The sequence below is a fragment of the Otolemur garnettii genome, unplaced genomic scaffold, assembly GCF_000181295.1.
Source record: "Otolemur garnettii isolate 467f Iridium unplaced genomic scaffold, OtoGar3 scaffold00005, whole genome shotgun sequence".
Lineage (NCBI taxonomy): Eukaryota > Metazoa > Chordata > Mammalia > Primates > Galagidae > Otolemur > Otolemur garnettii.
The window spans coordinates 36,323,999-36,340,564 of record NW_003852400.1 but is presented as its reverse complement, the minus strand read 5'-3'; the positions used below and the strand labels follow the sequence as shown (position 1 = coordinate 36,340,564).

Genomic DNA, 16,566 nt, shown 5'->3' with positions numbered 1-16,566 from the left:
ATAAGATAGTTTGTGAGGTTTGCTCTTGTGGGATTACCTGTCTTTCACAGATTATATTTTGTAAAGTGAAATAAATTTTTTTAAAGAAAAGATTTTATAATTTCTTCAGTTTTAATTCTGCAGTTAATTATCTTGTGTTTTATCCCTGAGTGTAGGATGGTCCATCTTTGTTTACGCAGTTCTGTTACATAGAACAGCTAACTGTCCCGGAAGAAGATTCTCCATTTGCGGTCCTTAAACAGGTGCTTATCATAATTTGTCAGCACTCCAGAAAGGCAAAATCTTTTCTCAGGAACAGTTTTGTTTTGAAACAAAACCTAAGAGATAAGACCAGCTAAGGGATAGGGGTGGTGAGGGCGTGCGAGGGCGTGCATGTGCGTGCATGTGCGTGCGTGTCGCGCGCGCGTGTGTGTGTTTGTGTGTATGAGATGTCTTACAACCTTCTTCATATTGTTGGGGGAGGAGTATTCTCCTTGCTTTCCTTGTAGGTGCTCTGGTATGATTAGGACCCACCGAGAGTGAGTTTGTGGAATTTCCAAGAAGGTTTCTGAAATTGGAGGGTCCGCAGTACACTGTACAGTCCTGAAGTAAGGCCTGGTGGAATGGCTACATATTGACTCAGTATTGTTTAGTCTTAGGAAGTAATACACATGTGCCAGCTGCCTATGGTGTGTGTATGTAATTTTCCTGTGTTTAAGGTAAAGTCTCTCACCTCTAGCATTCCCACCTAAAAGTAAGGGGAAGTCCCTTCCCCCCCAAAACAAATAGGCCTCCGAGTTATTAAGTAGTTGCCACAAAGCTAATCAAATTAGAGATGCAGCTGACCTGAGAGCAGAGAAATTTCTACAGGAAAGGCTAGCAGTGTAGGAGAAGAATCATCTGGTAGTGGAAAAGTAACAGAAAGAGCCTACTTTAAAAATACTGCCACTTGAGGTTGTCTGGTCTAGGGCCTGCGTTTCCCAGCTTACTTGGTAACACCCTAAATGATCAGCTGATTAGGGTGGCGGGGTAGAATTCACACCATTAAGAAATATTTCAGTCAAAAATGGTTGGAATTTGTGAAGGAGTGTGAGTACTTGAAAGATAATTTAGAGTTACTTGGAAAATGAACATTCATAAAATACCTCAGTCTTTGCTGATACCAGATTAATGAAGTGTTGCTCTATAAGACATATCTATATTCATTTGCATCCTTATATATCTCTTGGAATAAGTTGTTTTGGCAGTCCCAATATTTTATAGTTTGCTTTGTAAAAATCCTTACAAGAATAGTAAGTGTTCACTAATAAAATCAGAGAATATGTGGAATTTCCCAGCATATTATATGATATCAAAATTCAATATACTTTATTTTTTTCTGACTCATACCGTGTATAACTCACATGAATAAAGGAGGTCAATTTTGCAAAAACTAAGGGCTTCATCAGTTTTCATAAGGGCCTCTTCTTTGATACTTAAATGAGTCTTTTGAAGCACCTATTATGTAATCTCCTTTTAGAATTTTTAAATACTGACTAGCCTAACTTTTTTGGATCCTAAATTGTCTTGGCTTTGCCTGTGATTAGAAGAATTCTCCTATTGGAGAGACAAAGACATTTGACTTGGCAAGCAAGGAGAGCTTGGACTGTGTTAAGTGGGAAGAGATTGATTTTATAAGTGGTCAGTTTATGATAACTATTTTCCTATTATGATAACTCCTTTCCCCATATAAGCGTATATGTTACAGGTGGAAAACAGTTTGCCTTGAATTCAATGTACAGAATGTACTTGGAAACTTTCTGGACTCTTTTTTTGTGATTGGCTGATATTTTTTTGTCTTAATCTGTGCTTGTCCTGTGGACTTTTAATTGTTGTAACTTTCTAGTGCCCCTATTAGGCAAGAGTGCTTTTATTCTTCATTTTTGAGATTTGCTGGGATGTTTACTTTTTCACATTACTTACTATGTATTCTTTCTCTAAATGTGGTTTTCTAGAAAAAAGTTCTTGTTAAAAAAGAGGAGACTGGAATATCCATTCTGAAACAGGGGTAGTATTTCAGGAAGAAAACTAAAGGTTATCTATCATGACAGTTCTCAAATTTCTTATCATAAAGCAATAATAGTAAGTTGTTTTGGGGGAATGCTCTCTTTTAATGTATTCATTTGGTTAAAATTATGATAGTACTTTCCTCCTTTCCACTAAGTGTTGCTCATTATGAATTACCTTACTCTGAAAGATTTCTTGTGAGTTGTGATTGTTCTGACTTTTCAGTGAGTGGGTTTGGATGCCCCGTGTGTGAATCCTTGGCATCGCCTGGCACTTTCAGTCTCATCTCTGTTCCATGTCTCCCACAGTCTCCACGTGGTAGATATTCTTGTCTTTGAGAATGAAGGGGATCTTGGAGATCAGAGATGGGTGAGTTTCGCTAACATAGTGTAGACAGTGGAAGGCTGAGAGTGGGCCCAGGGCTTCCTGTGTAGCCTTCAGGTTTTTGCCAGACACCCGAAATCCTGAGGTAAATCTGAGTCTTGGGAGATTGGATTCTCTTCCCATAACCTTCAGGCTGCTTCATGGGTGCAATCCCCATCCCCAACAATTCACGGTAACCTTCCTCAGCATTTAGAGAAAAGGAATGCGGAGGGTTTGTCCTCCGGCCAAGTAGGCCAGGACTGACTGGTCAGCAGTGGTGGTGGGAGGCAGTTTTCAGTTGGCTATAGATGTAGCTATTGCTGTCCAGTGGTGAATGGCTGCCCAGGCGGGGTGAGCATCTCATCTCTGGACCATTATAAAAAGCGGTCAAATGGCCATTGGTCATGGAGCTTGTGGAGGACTCCTGTGTGGGTCTATCTTTAAGGTCCAAGGCCTCTGAGGTCCTTGCTCCCTTGATGATTTTATACCATGTTTTTAAGAGAGACTGTGTGTGTCTAGCAACTTTACATTTGTACCAGCATTCCTCTGTGTGTGATGTGAAAGAAAATAATCACTGACTGACTTGGGCTGTGGTGCGTATGAGAATTGGGTGGGCTCTCCAGCTTTCTCCACAACCACTCCTCATAGAAACTGCTCTATGGTAGGGTGACCAGATTTTAACATGGGTAAGGTGGGACAACATGGCGGCGGGGGCGGGGCGAGGGACAGGGCAGGGGCAGGGTCTGACAATAATGCAAACTTTGATAAGCAGTTCTCGATAATCATTTCTCAGCAATTATTTGTTATTATTATAGTTTAACATTATAAAATTAACAAAAATAATATAAAACTCATATTCTGACGAAATAGCCACATGGCAGCAAATATATTCTCTTCTTGTTCTGCCCATTCGTGCATTCTTTCCAAAAATTGAGACTTTTTAAAAATGCTGCAGGACGTGGGACAAATTGTTCAAAAGCAGGACTGTCCCACCAAAAGCGGGATGTCTGGTCACCCTACTCTATGAGGGTGTGTGTTGTGTGTGCTACTCCCTGGTCAAAGTTTGTGAAAGAAAGCCTCTCAGAGATGCAGTGTGGCTGGAGCCCACTGGTGGCTGCCAGGCATAAAGGTGGAAAGAAAGGAGGGGGTGGTTTTTTTGGGGGGGGCGGGGAGCATGAGAAGAAAGCTGAGCTGCTAATTCTACTCTAAAAAAGAAAAACAAGAAAACCACTGATCCCACTGATCTAGCCAATTTTTGTCTTCTGTACCATAGAGTCAGAGCAGAGTAATGATAGCTGTGATCTAACAACTGTATGTATGTGACAGGGGTGTATGGCAATACATGTTCATGTGGTTGCATAAAATAATTTAGCATGTCTGTTGGATACCATTTGTTTTTACCTGTGAGGGGAGTGGGGCAGTTAGAGAAGTGGCCTGAATGTTTGTACTTGAAAACAAAACCCATCGTATTCTTTTCCTTGCTGCTGTCGAGTTCCACACATTACAAAGAATTAGAGTATTTCATAGCATCTGAATGCAGAAGCTGAACTCTCCCTTTCTTTCACATAGGTTTCCACTTGAGCGGCACAGTGACAGAACCTGCAATACAATCGGAGCCAGAAACTGTTTGCAACGTGGCCATCAGCTTTGATCGTTGCAAGATTACCTCAGTGACCTGCAGCTGTGGAAACAAGGACATATTTTATTGTGCCCATGTTGTGGCACTGTCTTTATACCGCATCCGCAAGCCAGATCAGGTCAAGCTGCATCTTCCCATTTCAGAGACTCTCTTTCAAATGAATAGAGACCAACTACAAAAGTTTGTACAGTATTTGATCACAGTGCACCACACAGAAGTTTTGCCAACTGCTCAAAAATTAGCAGATGAAATTCTTTCCCAGAATTCAGAAATCAACCAAGTTCATGGTGAGTATAGACGTTGACTTTATAAATTTCTTCTCTATATCTGTTTTCATTTATAAGTTCAGTTCTTCTGCATGAAATGAACTTAATGTGAAATAGGTCTTTAGCATTGCTCTTAGGTGGTTGAAAGAGATTTTTAAATTTAGTTGTTTATATTAAAACATTTCTTAAGAATTATTTCATGCTAGGTGGCAAGCCTTTTGGGCTCAGAAAAATTGCTTGTGTTAATGCTCGACTCTTACAGCTTCCTTTACAGTAACATTTCATTGAGAACTAGGTGTTATGCAAAACACTTGTAAAGTCTTTTAACTGACTTGGGCATATTCAGAATTTTTTCATTTACTTTTAAAATTTATTTTCCAGTACAGGTGCCTCGTATTAGGAAAAAAATTATTTTTAGAAAAATATTACTACTTGTTTAGAGAGACTGTAGATGTACTATTTTGTATAAGAAATCACAAAAAATACTTCTTTTAAAATTTTTATACGTAAAATATGTTATCTCAATTATTTATAAACTATTTATAAACACATTGATCAAGTGTTTTATACAGTGCAAATACGTCAACTCACAAATGAATGTATATACAGAGGGTGTCAAAGAAACGTATACACCTTTTAAGCAAGAAAAGACTGTATTAAAATATAACATATACTGGTAACAAAAGATGAATACAAATCATGCTAAGTATCTCTAATCGTGGAAATTAAATGTGACCTGAGTATTACAAATTTAACAGTTTTTTTTCTTTCTTAGAATGTGTATAATATATATTTGGCACCTCCTGTATGTACAGCTTTTTAGAAATATACCCACCAGTTATTTTCTATAGGACATTAATGAAGATGAACTATGTTGTCAAAATGTAGGTTGCTTGTGCTTTTAAAATATTGGGACATAATTTTTTAAATATTTAAAAATACGTTGAAGAGAGTAATGCAGTCTTGACTGTGCAGTTCAGGGACTGAACATTGTTACACTTCTTTATTTATATTGATTTGGAATATAGAACAAGTCATTCAGCCCTATTCTTTCAGGTTTTCCTCAAGGTCGTTAGTTGATACAGCAAATAAACATGTTTAAATAAAGAAGTTTGAGGCCATTTTTTTAATGGACACATTTTGAAAAGTAAAAAGAAACAAGTAAAATTAAATTTGATAGTATGTTTTCTTTAACTTAGTATATCCCCACATTTATTTAACATATTCATTCATTAATAGATTTCATAATATTCATTAATTTTTATTCAAAAAATTGATATTTTTATTTTTTTATAGTAAGTCTGAATTCCAGTGTCAGTGTTATACTGTACAACTCATCTTAATTCATATTACAGCCATACTGCTCGAGTGCTCAGCCGCCGTATGTGGCTAATGGTTACCACATGAGGCCACACAGGCTTAGAGTATGCAGGGTGTGAGAATACCACTGTGTCCACTCGCCTGTTGATGGGCCTTGCCTTGAATACAGCTGCTTTGCTCAGAGACTTTTACAAGTTCTCCTGATGCTCTGAGATACTTTTAATATGGTATTTATGTCAGAGAAAAATCCATGTATATATATTTCTTCTAGTGCTCCCCATATCAGACTAGGCTTTATTAAAGTAGCTATCATAAGGTATTTGACTTGGTAGCGTCTGCCAATGTTAAATAACAAGAGTATAAACAGCTCTGCCACAGAAGTACCTTCAGCCTACCAAAAGCACATGTATTCAAGGGCTTTTCAAGTAGGCTTCTTCTCTGTCATACCATCTGTCTCAAATCTTACAGCCTTGTGAAGATTCAGCCCAGCTAACAGTCATTCCGGAGATTTCTCAGGAGCCTATTTGTGGCATCTTGTTAAATTGTTTAGTGAAGGCAGAAGAATAGGATATACCATTTTTTCAAATTTTTATGCGTTCTCTTTTTTTTCTCTCCCACCCCTGGCCCCCAGGTAATCTATTAGGGTTACTTTGTTCTCTAAGTTTTAGTTTAACCAAAGACCTACATCAATAATCAGTTGCTTATTCTGCATTGGTCTTGCTTTCTTTTTTTAAGAATAGCCACCCCAAAAGTTTCTTATTAAAAGATTTTAAAGTCTGTTTCTGCATTGAAATGTGGGACTAATGAAGTAATGTACATCCCTAAACTTGTATGGGAGAACATACATGAGCTTGTATGTTCACGTGACATTTCTTTCATAGGTTCTAAAATTAAATAGAAAAGATATCTAAGGGACTATCAAGAACAGAATGCAAATCAACTTTAGACTCTATGTGATTTTCAAATAACTTGTGTATGAGAGCAGCTTTCATCAGAGCAGTGAACTTGAGCAGTCTATCCCACCAGCTTTTTCTTCACTTAATTTATCATCAGATTTGCTCCCTGCCTGGAAATGGGCCAATTACATGAGCTGCTTTCTGCCTTCCATTCTAGTTTGACAAGTAGTAAAAAAGAAGAGTTAGGAAGCAGGCCATGACCTTAAGTGATGAAATGGGAAATCTGTTCCCTGGAGGGTCTTATTTTAATTGTTAGATTAATGACTTAGTAGGGGGTGGGATTAAAAATGTTTTGCAGTTGTTGACTCTGCGGTCCCACCTGCCTCCCAAAACATTCTTTTTAAATTGTTTCTAATGCAGTACTTGAATGTTTTTCTGGGTATAATGTTTTTCTTTGAGAAAAATGTCTTGAATATTGGGAGGATTTAATTTTTCACTAAGAAAGAGCATCGCTGTTACCTTGCTAGATAAATAGGATAAAGATATGATTTAGACTTGATTAGTTGGTATCATAAGGTGAGGTTTAGTTCACCTTTTGGAACAAGGTGTAATATAATTTATAAGTGAATACAAAATATGTTGATAACTTTGTTTTTTCCATTTTCCTTGTGAACTTATCCTAATGCTCCTTAAAATTCTATTAGTTGCTTTTCCTTATGATCTTGAAATATTTTATTTTTTAAAGAATTTTGACCTGAGGAATTGAAAGCTTTTTTTCAAGTCTCATTGATGCACTGTTTCTCACAATTTCTTTGTAAGCTAGATATTGTGAATTTTTTTTTTTTTTGAGACGGAGCCTCAAGCTATCCCCCCGGGTAGAGTGCCATGGCATCACAGCTCACAGCAACCTCCAACTCCTGGGTTCAAGCGAGTCTCCTGCCTCAGCCTCCCAAGTAGCTGGGACTACAGGTGCCCACCACAACGCCTGGCCATTTTTTGGTTGCAGCCGTCATTGTTGCTTGGCGGGCCCGGGCTGGGGATTCGAACCTGCCACCTTAGGTATATGTGGCTGGCGCCTTAGCCGCTTGAGCCACAGGTGCCGAGCCGATATTGTGAATTATAATTGTGATAGATTGTACATGAAGAAACTAGGCAGAATAGGTTATTGACTTATCCAAAGTCATAGAGTCAGTGAAGGTTGTTGGCATATAGACGTAGTCATTGTAATAGTTCAGTACTTGTCAGTAGACCTCTTACATTGCAATGTGTTTTCATAAAATTTTCCACATAATCGTAATTAGATCATAAAATTAACCACTGTATGCTAAGAATGGCTGTTCATTTTAATGGCCCACCAAGGAGATAGCCAGTTGTAGCTTTTAAAGCAAAATTGTTTGCTCTCAGTTTTTTATATTCTAATAAAAGCTTCCATATTCTTATAAAAGAAGCTGGTATCTTTGCTAAGTACTTACCTAGAGATTTATTGATTTCTAAGTACTAATACTATTTTTTTTTAAGTTTTTTTTTTTTAATTAAATCATAGCTGTGTACATTATTGCAATTACCAGGTACAGTGTGGTGTTTTCGTAGTCTTTTTTTTTTTTTATTGAATGGTAACTATGTACATTAATGCACTTCTGGGGTACAGTGTGGTGTTTTAACACACAATCTGAAACACTTCCATCAAACTGGTTAATATAACCTTCATGTCATTTTCTTAGTTATTGTGTTAAAATGTTCATATTCTACTCTTAGAAAAATTCACTTGTACCCTTGTCAAGGTAAACCTCAGAAGTTATCCTTCCAATCCCCCTCCCTCCACCCATTCCCCCCTCCCTTCTCCCTCCTCCTCCCCATATTCTTAGGCTGTTATTAGGTTATAGCTTTCATATAAAAGGTATAAATTAATTTCATAATAGAGGTGTGTACATTGGATACTTTTTCTTCCATTCTTGTGATACTTTGCTAAGAAGAACATTTTTGTGTGGTGTTTTCACATATAATTTGAAATAATCTCATTAAGCTGGTTAATGTAGCCTTCATGTCATTTTCTTAGTTATCATGTTAAGACATTCATACTCTGCTTTTAGAAAGATTCACTTGTACCCTTATAAGATAACCATAGAGGTGACCCCACCAATCACCTTCCCTTTTTAAAGATTTTTTTTAGAGAAAAAAATCTTACTTTTATTGCCCTTGGTAGAGTGCTATGGTGTCACAGCTCACAGCAACCTCCAACTACTGGGTTTAGGCAAATCTCTTGCCTCAGCCTCCTAAGTAGCTGGGACTACAGGTGCCCTCCACAACCCCCAGCTATTTTTTTGTTGCAGTTTGGCTGGGTCTGGGCTCAAACCCACCACCCTTTGTATATGGGGCCGATGCCCTCCCACTGAGCCACAGGCACTGCTCAGTACTAATACAATCTATTGATTTTAAAGTCTGCTTTCTTAGTCAGCTTGATCTGTTTTTGTCTTTTATGCTTCCTGTTAAAGGAGATATATTGAGGGTTGGTAAATTGTGGTGTAGGGACAGAACATTGAACTTTAAATCTGGAGGTCTGAAGGCCATTGTTGTCTCTGTTATGTTTTAATTGTGTGACTTTGGATGGAACTTATTATTTATTATATTTAAAATACTCATAATCTTCTCTAACAGTGTTGAGGGAATTTTAATGAGGTGTACATGTGTAATAATAAAAGAAGATGAATGAGCTTGCCTCATGTTGGGTATCCACATACGTACTCATAGTTAAGAAGACAGCAAAACCTAGTTGAGGGATGGATGGTATCGGAGTTGAAGGTTGTCTCGATTTCCACTGAATTTCTGGCACCTATTTACTTCTCTTCCTCCATTTTCTCTCGTGATCTTTTTCTTTCCCTGATTTCCCTATGGGCTAGCTTATACTTGGTGGACTACAGTAAAGGGACACAGCTGGAGGTGAAACTATGGCATTGGCTCCCACCTGGAGCAGTGGTGGGAGTAAAGGAGGGTCATTTCAGTGATCCTTTTACTCCCACAGCCGGGGCCAATCCCCAGAGTAGGCTGTGCCTATCCCTTCTTTCCCTGTCATGTGCCCAGAGATGCCATCTCAGCCAAATGTACAGGGGATTTATTCACATCAGATGGGGGTTAACACATGACATCTAAGATCTCTTCTACTTCTGACTCTGTGTTCTTCCCAGTTGTGTATCTATAGAAACGTAGGAGGAACCTAGGTGTAGGTGCAAAGGTGCAGGTACCTGCTCATAGTTTCTCCCTATTTGTACATTTAGGTGTGTTCGTCCATTTCAGTTTGTTTGAGAATGGTTTTTAGAAAACCAAGACCAGGAATTCCATTCATGCCTGCCTGTCCTGCTTAACTTAGCTTCTGAATGCCTTTGTATGCCAGCCACCTTATGTAATATGAGTCTGTTCAGGCTTTCCCAGATATTTGAAAATAAATAAGCAAATCTACTCAGCAGTCCTATCTTCATTGCACAGCTCTGAATTTTCATTTGATTGTAGGTTCCATCAGAGCTGAAACTATGAAACTATGGCCTGTGTATCTTGATAGCCTCCCAAAGTGCAGTACTTAAGACCTAATATGCACTCGTATTTATTAAACAAAAAGTTACACTCTGTCATCTTTCATTCTGTTTTATTCTTAGTAGAAGCATGGAGATTTATTCTTTGAGGATATGAACACACACATGCTCTATATGTACCAGTGACTGACAGTTGGAGTCATCTCGTGGAGGCCTCACGTCACATCTCTCTTCCTTTTATTTCCCTGTGGATGGTTGTGTTCACTATAATGGAGCTTGCTTTAGCAACCAGTTTTTGCAAGTATCCTAGGGAGATAATTTGATTATTATAAGCATATCCTTTCTGTCGGAGAACATTGTGGTGTTGACAGTTGTTGAAACAAAAGTACAATCTCCTGGTGGTCACTATTATTAGCAAATATATTCTATAGGAGAGAATTCAAAATACACTATCTCAGGGGGAAGTAGTGTGAAACCTAGAGAAATTAAAGAAATGAGAATGCGTATTGGGAACATTATAGAAGATGTATATGAAGTATATAAAAGGGCAAGTCTGTGTTGGTTCCCCATTCTCAATATCTCCTTTAGCCTCCAGCAGAACCCTTCCTTCCAAGGCAGCCACTGCTGACAGCATGGTTTATATTCTGTGAGCCATTTTTCTTTATGAACACACCTGTACAGAGATGAGCACACATATATTTGAAATTTTAAAATAAAAGATAATGTGCTTGTCAGTTTGCTTTTTTTTCTTACAGATCATGAATATTTTATTGTTAGTACAATTTTTTTCTACTATTGTTTAAGGCCAAGTATGGAAGCTTGTGCCTGTAATCCCAGCTCTCTGGGAAGATTGCTTTAGGCCAAGAGTTCTAGACCAGCCTGGGCAACATAGTAAGACTGTGTGTTTACAAAAAATCAAAAACTAAGCCAGGTGTGGTGACTCGTGTCTGTAGTCTTAGCTACTCACAAGGCTGAGGCAGGAGGAATGCTTTAGCCCAGGAGTTCAAGATTACAGCGAACTTTGATCATACATACCACTGTACTCTAGCCTGGGTGACAAGGCAAGAGTCTATTTCTTAACCAAAAAATAAATAAATAAATAAAGTAATTAAAAAAAAGTATAGCATTCCATAGTATGGACATATTTAACTATTAACTTACTGGATGACGTTGAGGAATTTGTTACCATTTTCCCTTACTATATACAGTGCTGCTGTGACCTTCCTTTATGTGTATGTGAACTTATGCAAATATTTTTGAATAATAGATTCTTAGTTGTAGAAATGCCAATTGTGCCAATCAAATGTGCAATTTGATTTTTGTAATTGCTGCCAGATTTCCCTCCCAAAGTTATTAGTTGAACCCTTAAGTTATAACTAAAACTTGATGTTTCATAATATCAAAATTAAAGTATTCAAAATTTAAGTATTTTTTTTTAAAACAATGATGGATTCTATGATCATGTACATGTGATACTAATTTTTTTCTTCACATGAAGAGTTTTTACATTGCACTTGAGCAAAGGAATTATTTCCATCTCTTGATTTGGAAGAGTCATAAACCTCTAGCTCATGGGGAATTTGCTAGGATAATGGAGAGACAGCCAGGTTACTTTAAGCTCGGTAACCTTCATCCTCTCTTCACCTCTAAATCTGGTCTTTCCTCACACCCTTTACTCATGTGACACCACCCCAACCCTCATAATTTACAAAGGGTCACTGCTAACTGTGAGCAGTTTCCTTCCCCATCCTGTTTTATTTAACTGACTTGTGCATCTCTCCATGCTGGCTAGCATGAGTGTATTGTTTCTGTCTCTGCCACACGTGAGTTTTCATATTAAGGCTCTTCAGAGTATTGAAGAGTGCCAGCTTTCCAGTTAGACAGCCCAGGTTATAATACTGGCCCTTTCTCTGCCAGCTTTGTTATGAGGGGCAAGTCACTGAATCTCCTCAGGCCCCAGGTTCCTTGATTGGACAATAAAGACTGCCTATTTTCCAAGGTCAGGACAGTTAAAGTAGTAAAATATTAGTTGCTGATATCACCATCATTGTGATGTGGCAATTGCTATGAGTCTTCAAGGACAGTGGTAAATAGTTGAGGAAAATATTTGTGAACAAGTTTTTTAAAAAGCCTTTTAAAATGATTTGTTAGAGCCTGCAAATATAGTGATTGTCTTTTAATAAATGTGAAGAGTTTGATTATGGAAAAAAATAAGACTTTCTGCGAACTTTCCATTTATTTATATTTGTATAGCCAGTAGTCATTAATAACATTTAATAGATAAGTAATGGAAAATGACTTACCTGTTATGCACTCTGTGTTTTTGTACTCTGCATTTTTTAATAAGCATTGGAGAATATATAAGTACTTTATTGCTTTTTATCTATTTAAAAACATGATTATTTCTGTACATAAATAAGTATACTGTTGTACTCCTGAAGCAAATTAAATGATAATAAGAGATGAGCAATAAAGTCAGAAGAGAGGAAAATAATCGAGGAGGGGCCATAAACCCTGGCAGGTGTATTTGAGTACCTGGAGATGGATGCTGATGCCAGAGCTGCTTATTTACTTCCTTGGCATTTAGCTGACAGGAAGGTGGTTTGCTGGGGGCGCATGCCAGGGCTTCCTCTGTCATTAGCCCACATCATAAAGAAAACAGGTTGTCCTCTCACGGCTCTCTGCGAGGACACTATAATGTATCATGTCAGTAAAATCACATTGACTGACCATGGCGGATAGACTGTGATGAGGCTCTGGCTGTTTTAACTACAGCAAGATTATAAATTGAAATGAAAGCATTAGTCACTACCTTGAAGTGAGAATTTATTTAAAGATAAAATTTAAACTATTTCTGAAGAGTGTGTTTACTTCAGCATTCATTATTTTTCAGCAGTCTTCTTTTCCTCTTTGCTCTAAAGAAAGACTTTGTTAAAGTCTGAATTGCTAAAGTTTGCTGTCTTTCTTTTTGCCTCTCAATGCCAGTAGTTGATGTTAGGATTTTGCTTTCAGCTTCTAAGACAGGTGTACCATTGACTTTGAAAGCCACCAAGTTAACGTTTCCCAGCTTTAACAGCAAACATTACAACTGTAGGAGATGGCATTCTTCTGCAGGTCCCACAAAAGAGGCTAAATTAATCACCATTGCAGTGTAGACATCTGCTGCCCGCATTCTGCCTAAACAGACAGAATTTCATAATTTAATTTTAACAAAAAGAGACACTGTTATAAATGATTAAAAGCATTATCTGGACAACAGAGTTACTGCAGTTAGCTACTAGTCAAGATGAAAATATTAACTGTGTAAAGTAGAGCCGTTCACTGTTTCTTGTTTTGAATCTGTTTTCCAGCACAGTAAGGGAAGAGAAAAATAAAGCCTCCCATTCAAACCCAGACACAGCATAAGCCAATTGTGAGCATGTCTCCAAATACAGAATTCCCCCTTTCATTTTGTATCCCAGAAATATACTTTGATTCAAGGGGTCAAAGTGATGTCTTGGTGTCTGGTTTTCACAGTATGCCTCAGGAATTTTTTTTTAAAGTATGGGGTCTTGCTGTGTTGCCCAGGCTGGACTCAAACTCCTGGGCTCAAGTGTTTCTCCCTCCTCAATGGCTAGAACTACAGGTACATGGCACCGTGACTAACTCTAAGAATTTTGATAGGGTCTTAAATTTTGGAATCACTGGGGCAAGGAGTTTTGATGTTGGAGTAAAACAAAACTAATTCAGAACCAGATCAGATCAAACAGGAGGGAGGGAAAGCCATAGACTTGTTTGGTGGCTCTTTATGTCCATGAATTCTGTTTTGCTTTCCTCTGTGGTATTACATTATCAAGGTGGGAAGGTAAATCAAACTTGGGAATCATGTCTAGGAATAAGAAACAATTACACTTTTACTCTTTTTCAACAAATGATTTCACTTTCCCCGAAGGCTTGAAACTTGAAGAATTAAGCCTCTATAATAAAATATCCACAAAGATTAATTATATAGTTGTAAATATTACAGCCTTTATAATTATAAATATAAATAACGATAAAAAACATGATTGGCTTTAAAACATTTTAATAGACCATTTAATTTACTTATATACAGATTCTGGTTACTGCCCGACGTGGGGAATATCTAATAGCAAATGTATAAATAGATGAATTATGTTTCTTTTTTCATTCCCTTCCCAAAGCTAAATGCTGAGAGGTTTGTCTTTGATTTTAAACAGCCATTAACAAGTAGAAATTAATTTGGAAAGTCTTACATTTTAAATAAGACTTAGGCAAGACTGTAAATGCATGTAGTAAAGACATTAGGATTTAAATAGTTAAATCTCAGCATTAAAGTTAAATATGTGACTTTTTACTTTAGGGGTATTATTGTTGGTATAGACATTTTAATTTTTTGGTCTTCAATGTATAGTGTACATGGTCTTATTTCTAGAATGTTGAGTTATATACAGAGTAAATTTATGTTTTATTTATCAACTAGTTATCTTTGCTTGCATTATTAATACTAAGTTAGGAAGTTTTTTATATCACATGAGCAGATTTCTTATTCCTTTTTGCTGAGTTAATTTATTATTCCTACATTATAGAATTCTAGAGTTGAGGAAATGGAGGCCTTAGGAGCTTAAGTGATTTGCTGGAGGATGTGTAGTTTTTCTAAATGGTGCGTGGAATTGAAAGCTGAGTTTCTTATTCAAGATTGGGAGCTCTCTGCACATCCTTTCAACTTGTGTGTAGACTTTGGAACATTTTCTTCACCAATACCTTCCTTTATTCCTAAGTACCCTGAAGAAGTAAGTTAATTCTAAGACTAGCTTACCAAAAAAAATACAAAACAAAACCAAAAATCAAAACCTTGATGTATTAGTCTGTTTACTGTTGATTATAAGAGAATAACTTCGTAAAGAAAAGGAACTTACTTCTTACAGTGATGGAGGCTGCAAAGTCCAAGGTTGAGGGGTTACATCTGGTGACAGCATCAGGCAACATGCGAACTCAGGTCCCTCTTTTTCTTCAAGATGCCCCTTTCCCTCCCATGATAATCCATTAATCTCTTAGGCCATTAATACAGTAATCTGTGAATGGATTAATCCTTTCATGAGGGCAGAGGCTTCATGATCTCATCACCTCATAATGGCCCCACCTCTCAAAACTGCCACATTGGGGATTAAGTTTCAGTATGAATTTTAGAGGGGACAGTTTTCAAATCATAGCACTTAATGTCATTAAAAACTTGAGAAAATATAATTCATTTATTTACACATTTGCTATTAGACATTTCTCCACTTGGAAAACCAAAATCTGTAGGTATTGATTGAGAGAAATAACCACCATGAAGATAGAAATTGCATTTATTTAGCTTAGTTTATCAGCAGAACAGTGGAAATGAATGATAGGTAGCTACCTTGGAATTTTCCTTAAGAAGAGGATAAGGATGGATACGTCAGATTTCCAAGGAAGATATTGAGAAGAAATTAAAAATAAGTCTGGCTCCTATAGTTTAGTTGTTTGGAAATTCTCTTGATACACTCAGGTAAAGAATGTGTAGCTGTCCAGGGGTGTGTGTGTGTGTTTGTCTGTCTGTCTGTCTGTCTGCACACATGTGTTTCCCTAGAATGAAAGAGGTGGGCTGAATTGAGGCTCTGGATTTCTTTGGCAAACAGGTATAGACCTAGTCATTAACTTTCAATAGCATTGTGTGTCCTTAAAGCTTCTTGTTAAGGAGAAACTCGCAAACTAATGCCTAGAAATTTACTAGTACTTTTCCTTAAATTCATCTTTGCCCCAGCCTTGGTGACTTAAGGGCTCAATTTTAGTTTCAGTGTTCAGGGATATGTTGATTGGCAGGAAGAAAATCAGGAGGCTGGATTAGCAGTGTGACTGTGAATGAGTCACAGCTGCCCAGACCCTAGTTCTTCTGTAGGATGGGGCTCATGATCTACACTTGCCTCCAGGTGACATTGTGAAGAGGAAATTAACAATGTCTGAGAGAATGCTTCACAGTGATGCTTAACCTTTTATTATACATTTATTCACTTTTAACTGTAATAGTTTGGGTTTTTTGTAATTTCAGAATGTTAGGAGGGGGTACACATGTTTTGTTTGCATACTTTGTTTTTGTACAGATTGAGTCTAAGTTTTAAGTGTGCCCTTCTTCCAGATAGTGTGCACTGTAGCCAATGGGTGTAAATGTACCCATCCTCTCTTCTCCGCTTTCAGGTTGGTTTTCATTGAGATTTACTTCCATATGTGCACTTACCATCACTTCCAGTTTGGTGTTGAGTACATGTGTTTGTTTCTCCATTATTCTAATGTTCAGCTTAGAAGAATGGTTTCCAGTTCTGTCCAGGTTGTTCAAAAAGATACTAGCTCACCATTTTTTATGGCTGAGCAGTACTCCATAGTATGCACATGCCACATTTTACTAATCCATTTGTGTATTGGAGGACACTTGGGTTGTTTCCACGTCTTTGCAGTTGTGAATTATGCTGCTATAAATGTTCGAGTGCGGGTGTCCTTTTTGTAAAACAACCTTT

General features: G+C 37.5%; 1 protein-coding gene across 1 annotated transcript in view; it reads left to right on the top strand.

Moving 5' to 3' along the window:
- ZSWIM6 (zinc finger SWIM-type containing 6) overlaps positions 1–16,566 on the top strand; it is a 200,894-nt gene that overhangs the window by 126,507 nt on the left and 57,821 nt on the right. Inside the window, exon 3 of the mRNA XM_023507586.1 lies at positions 3,958–4,314. Within this exon, the coding sequence (XP_023363354.1) occupies positions 3,958–4,314 (357 nt within the window). The remainder of the gene's footprint in view (positions 1–3,957; positions 4,315–16,566) is intronic.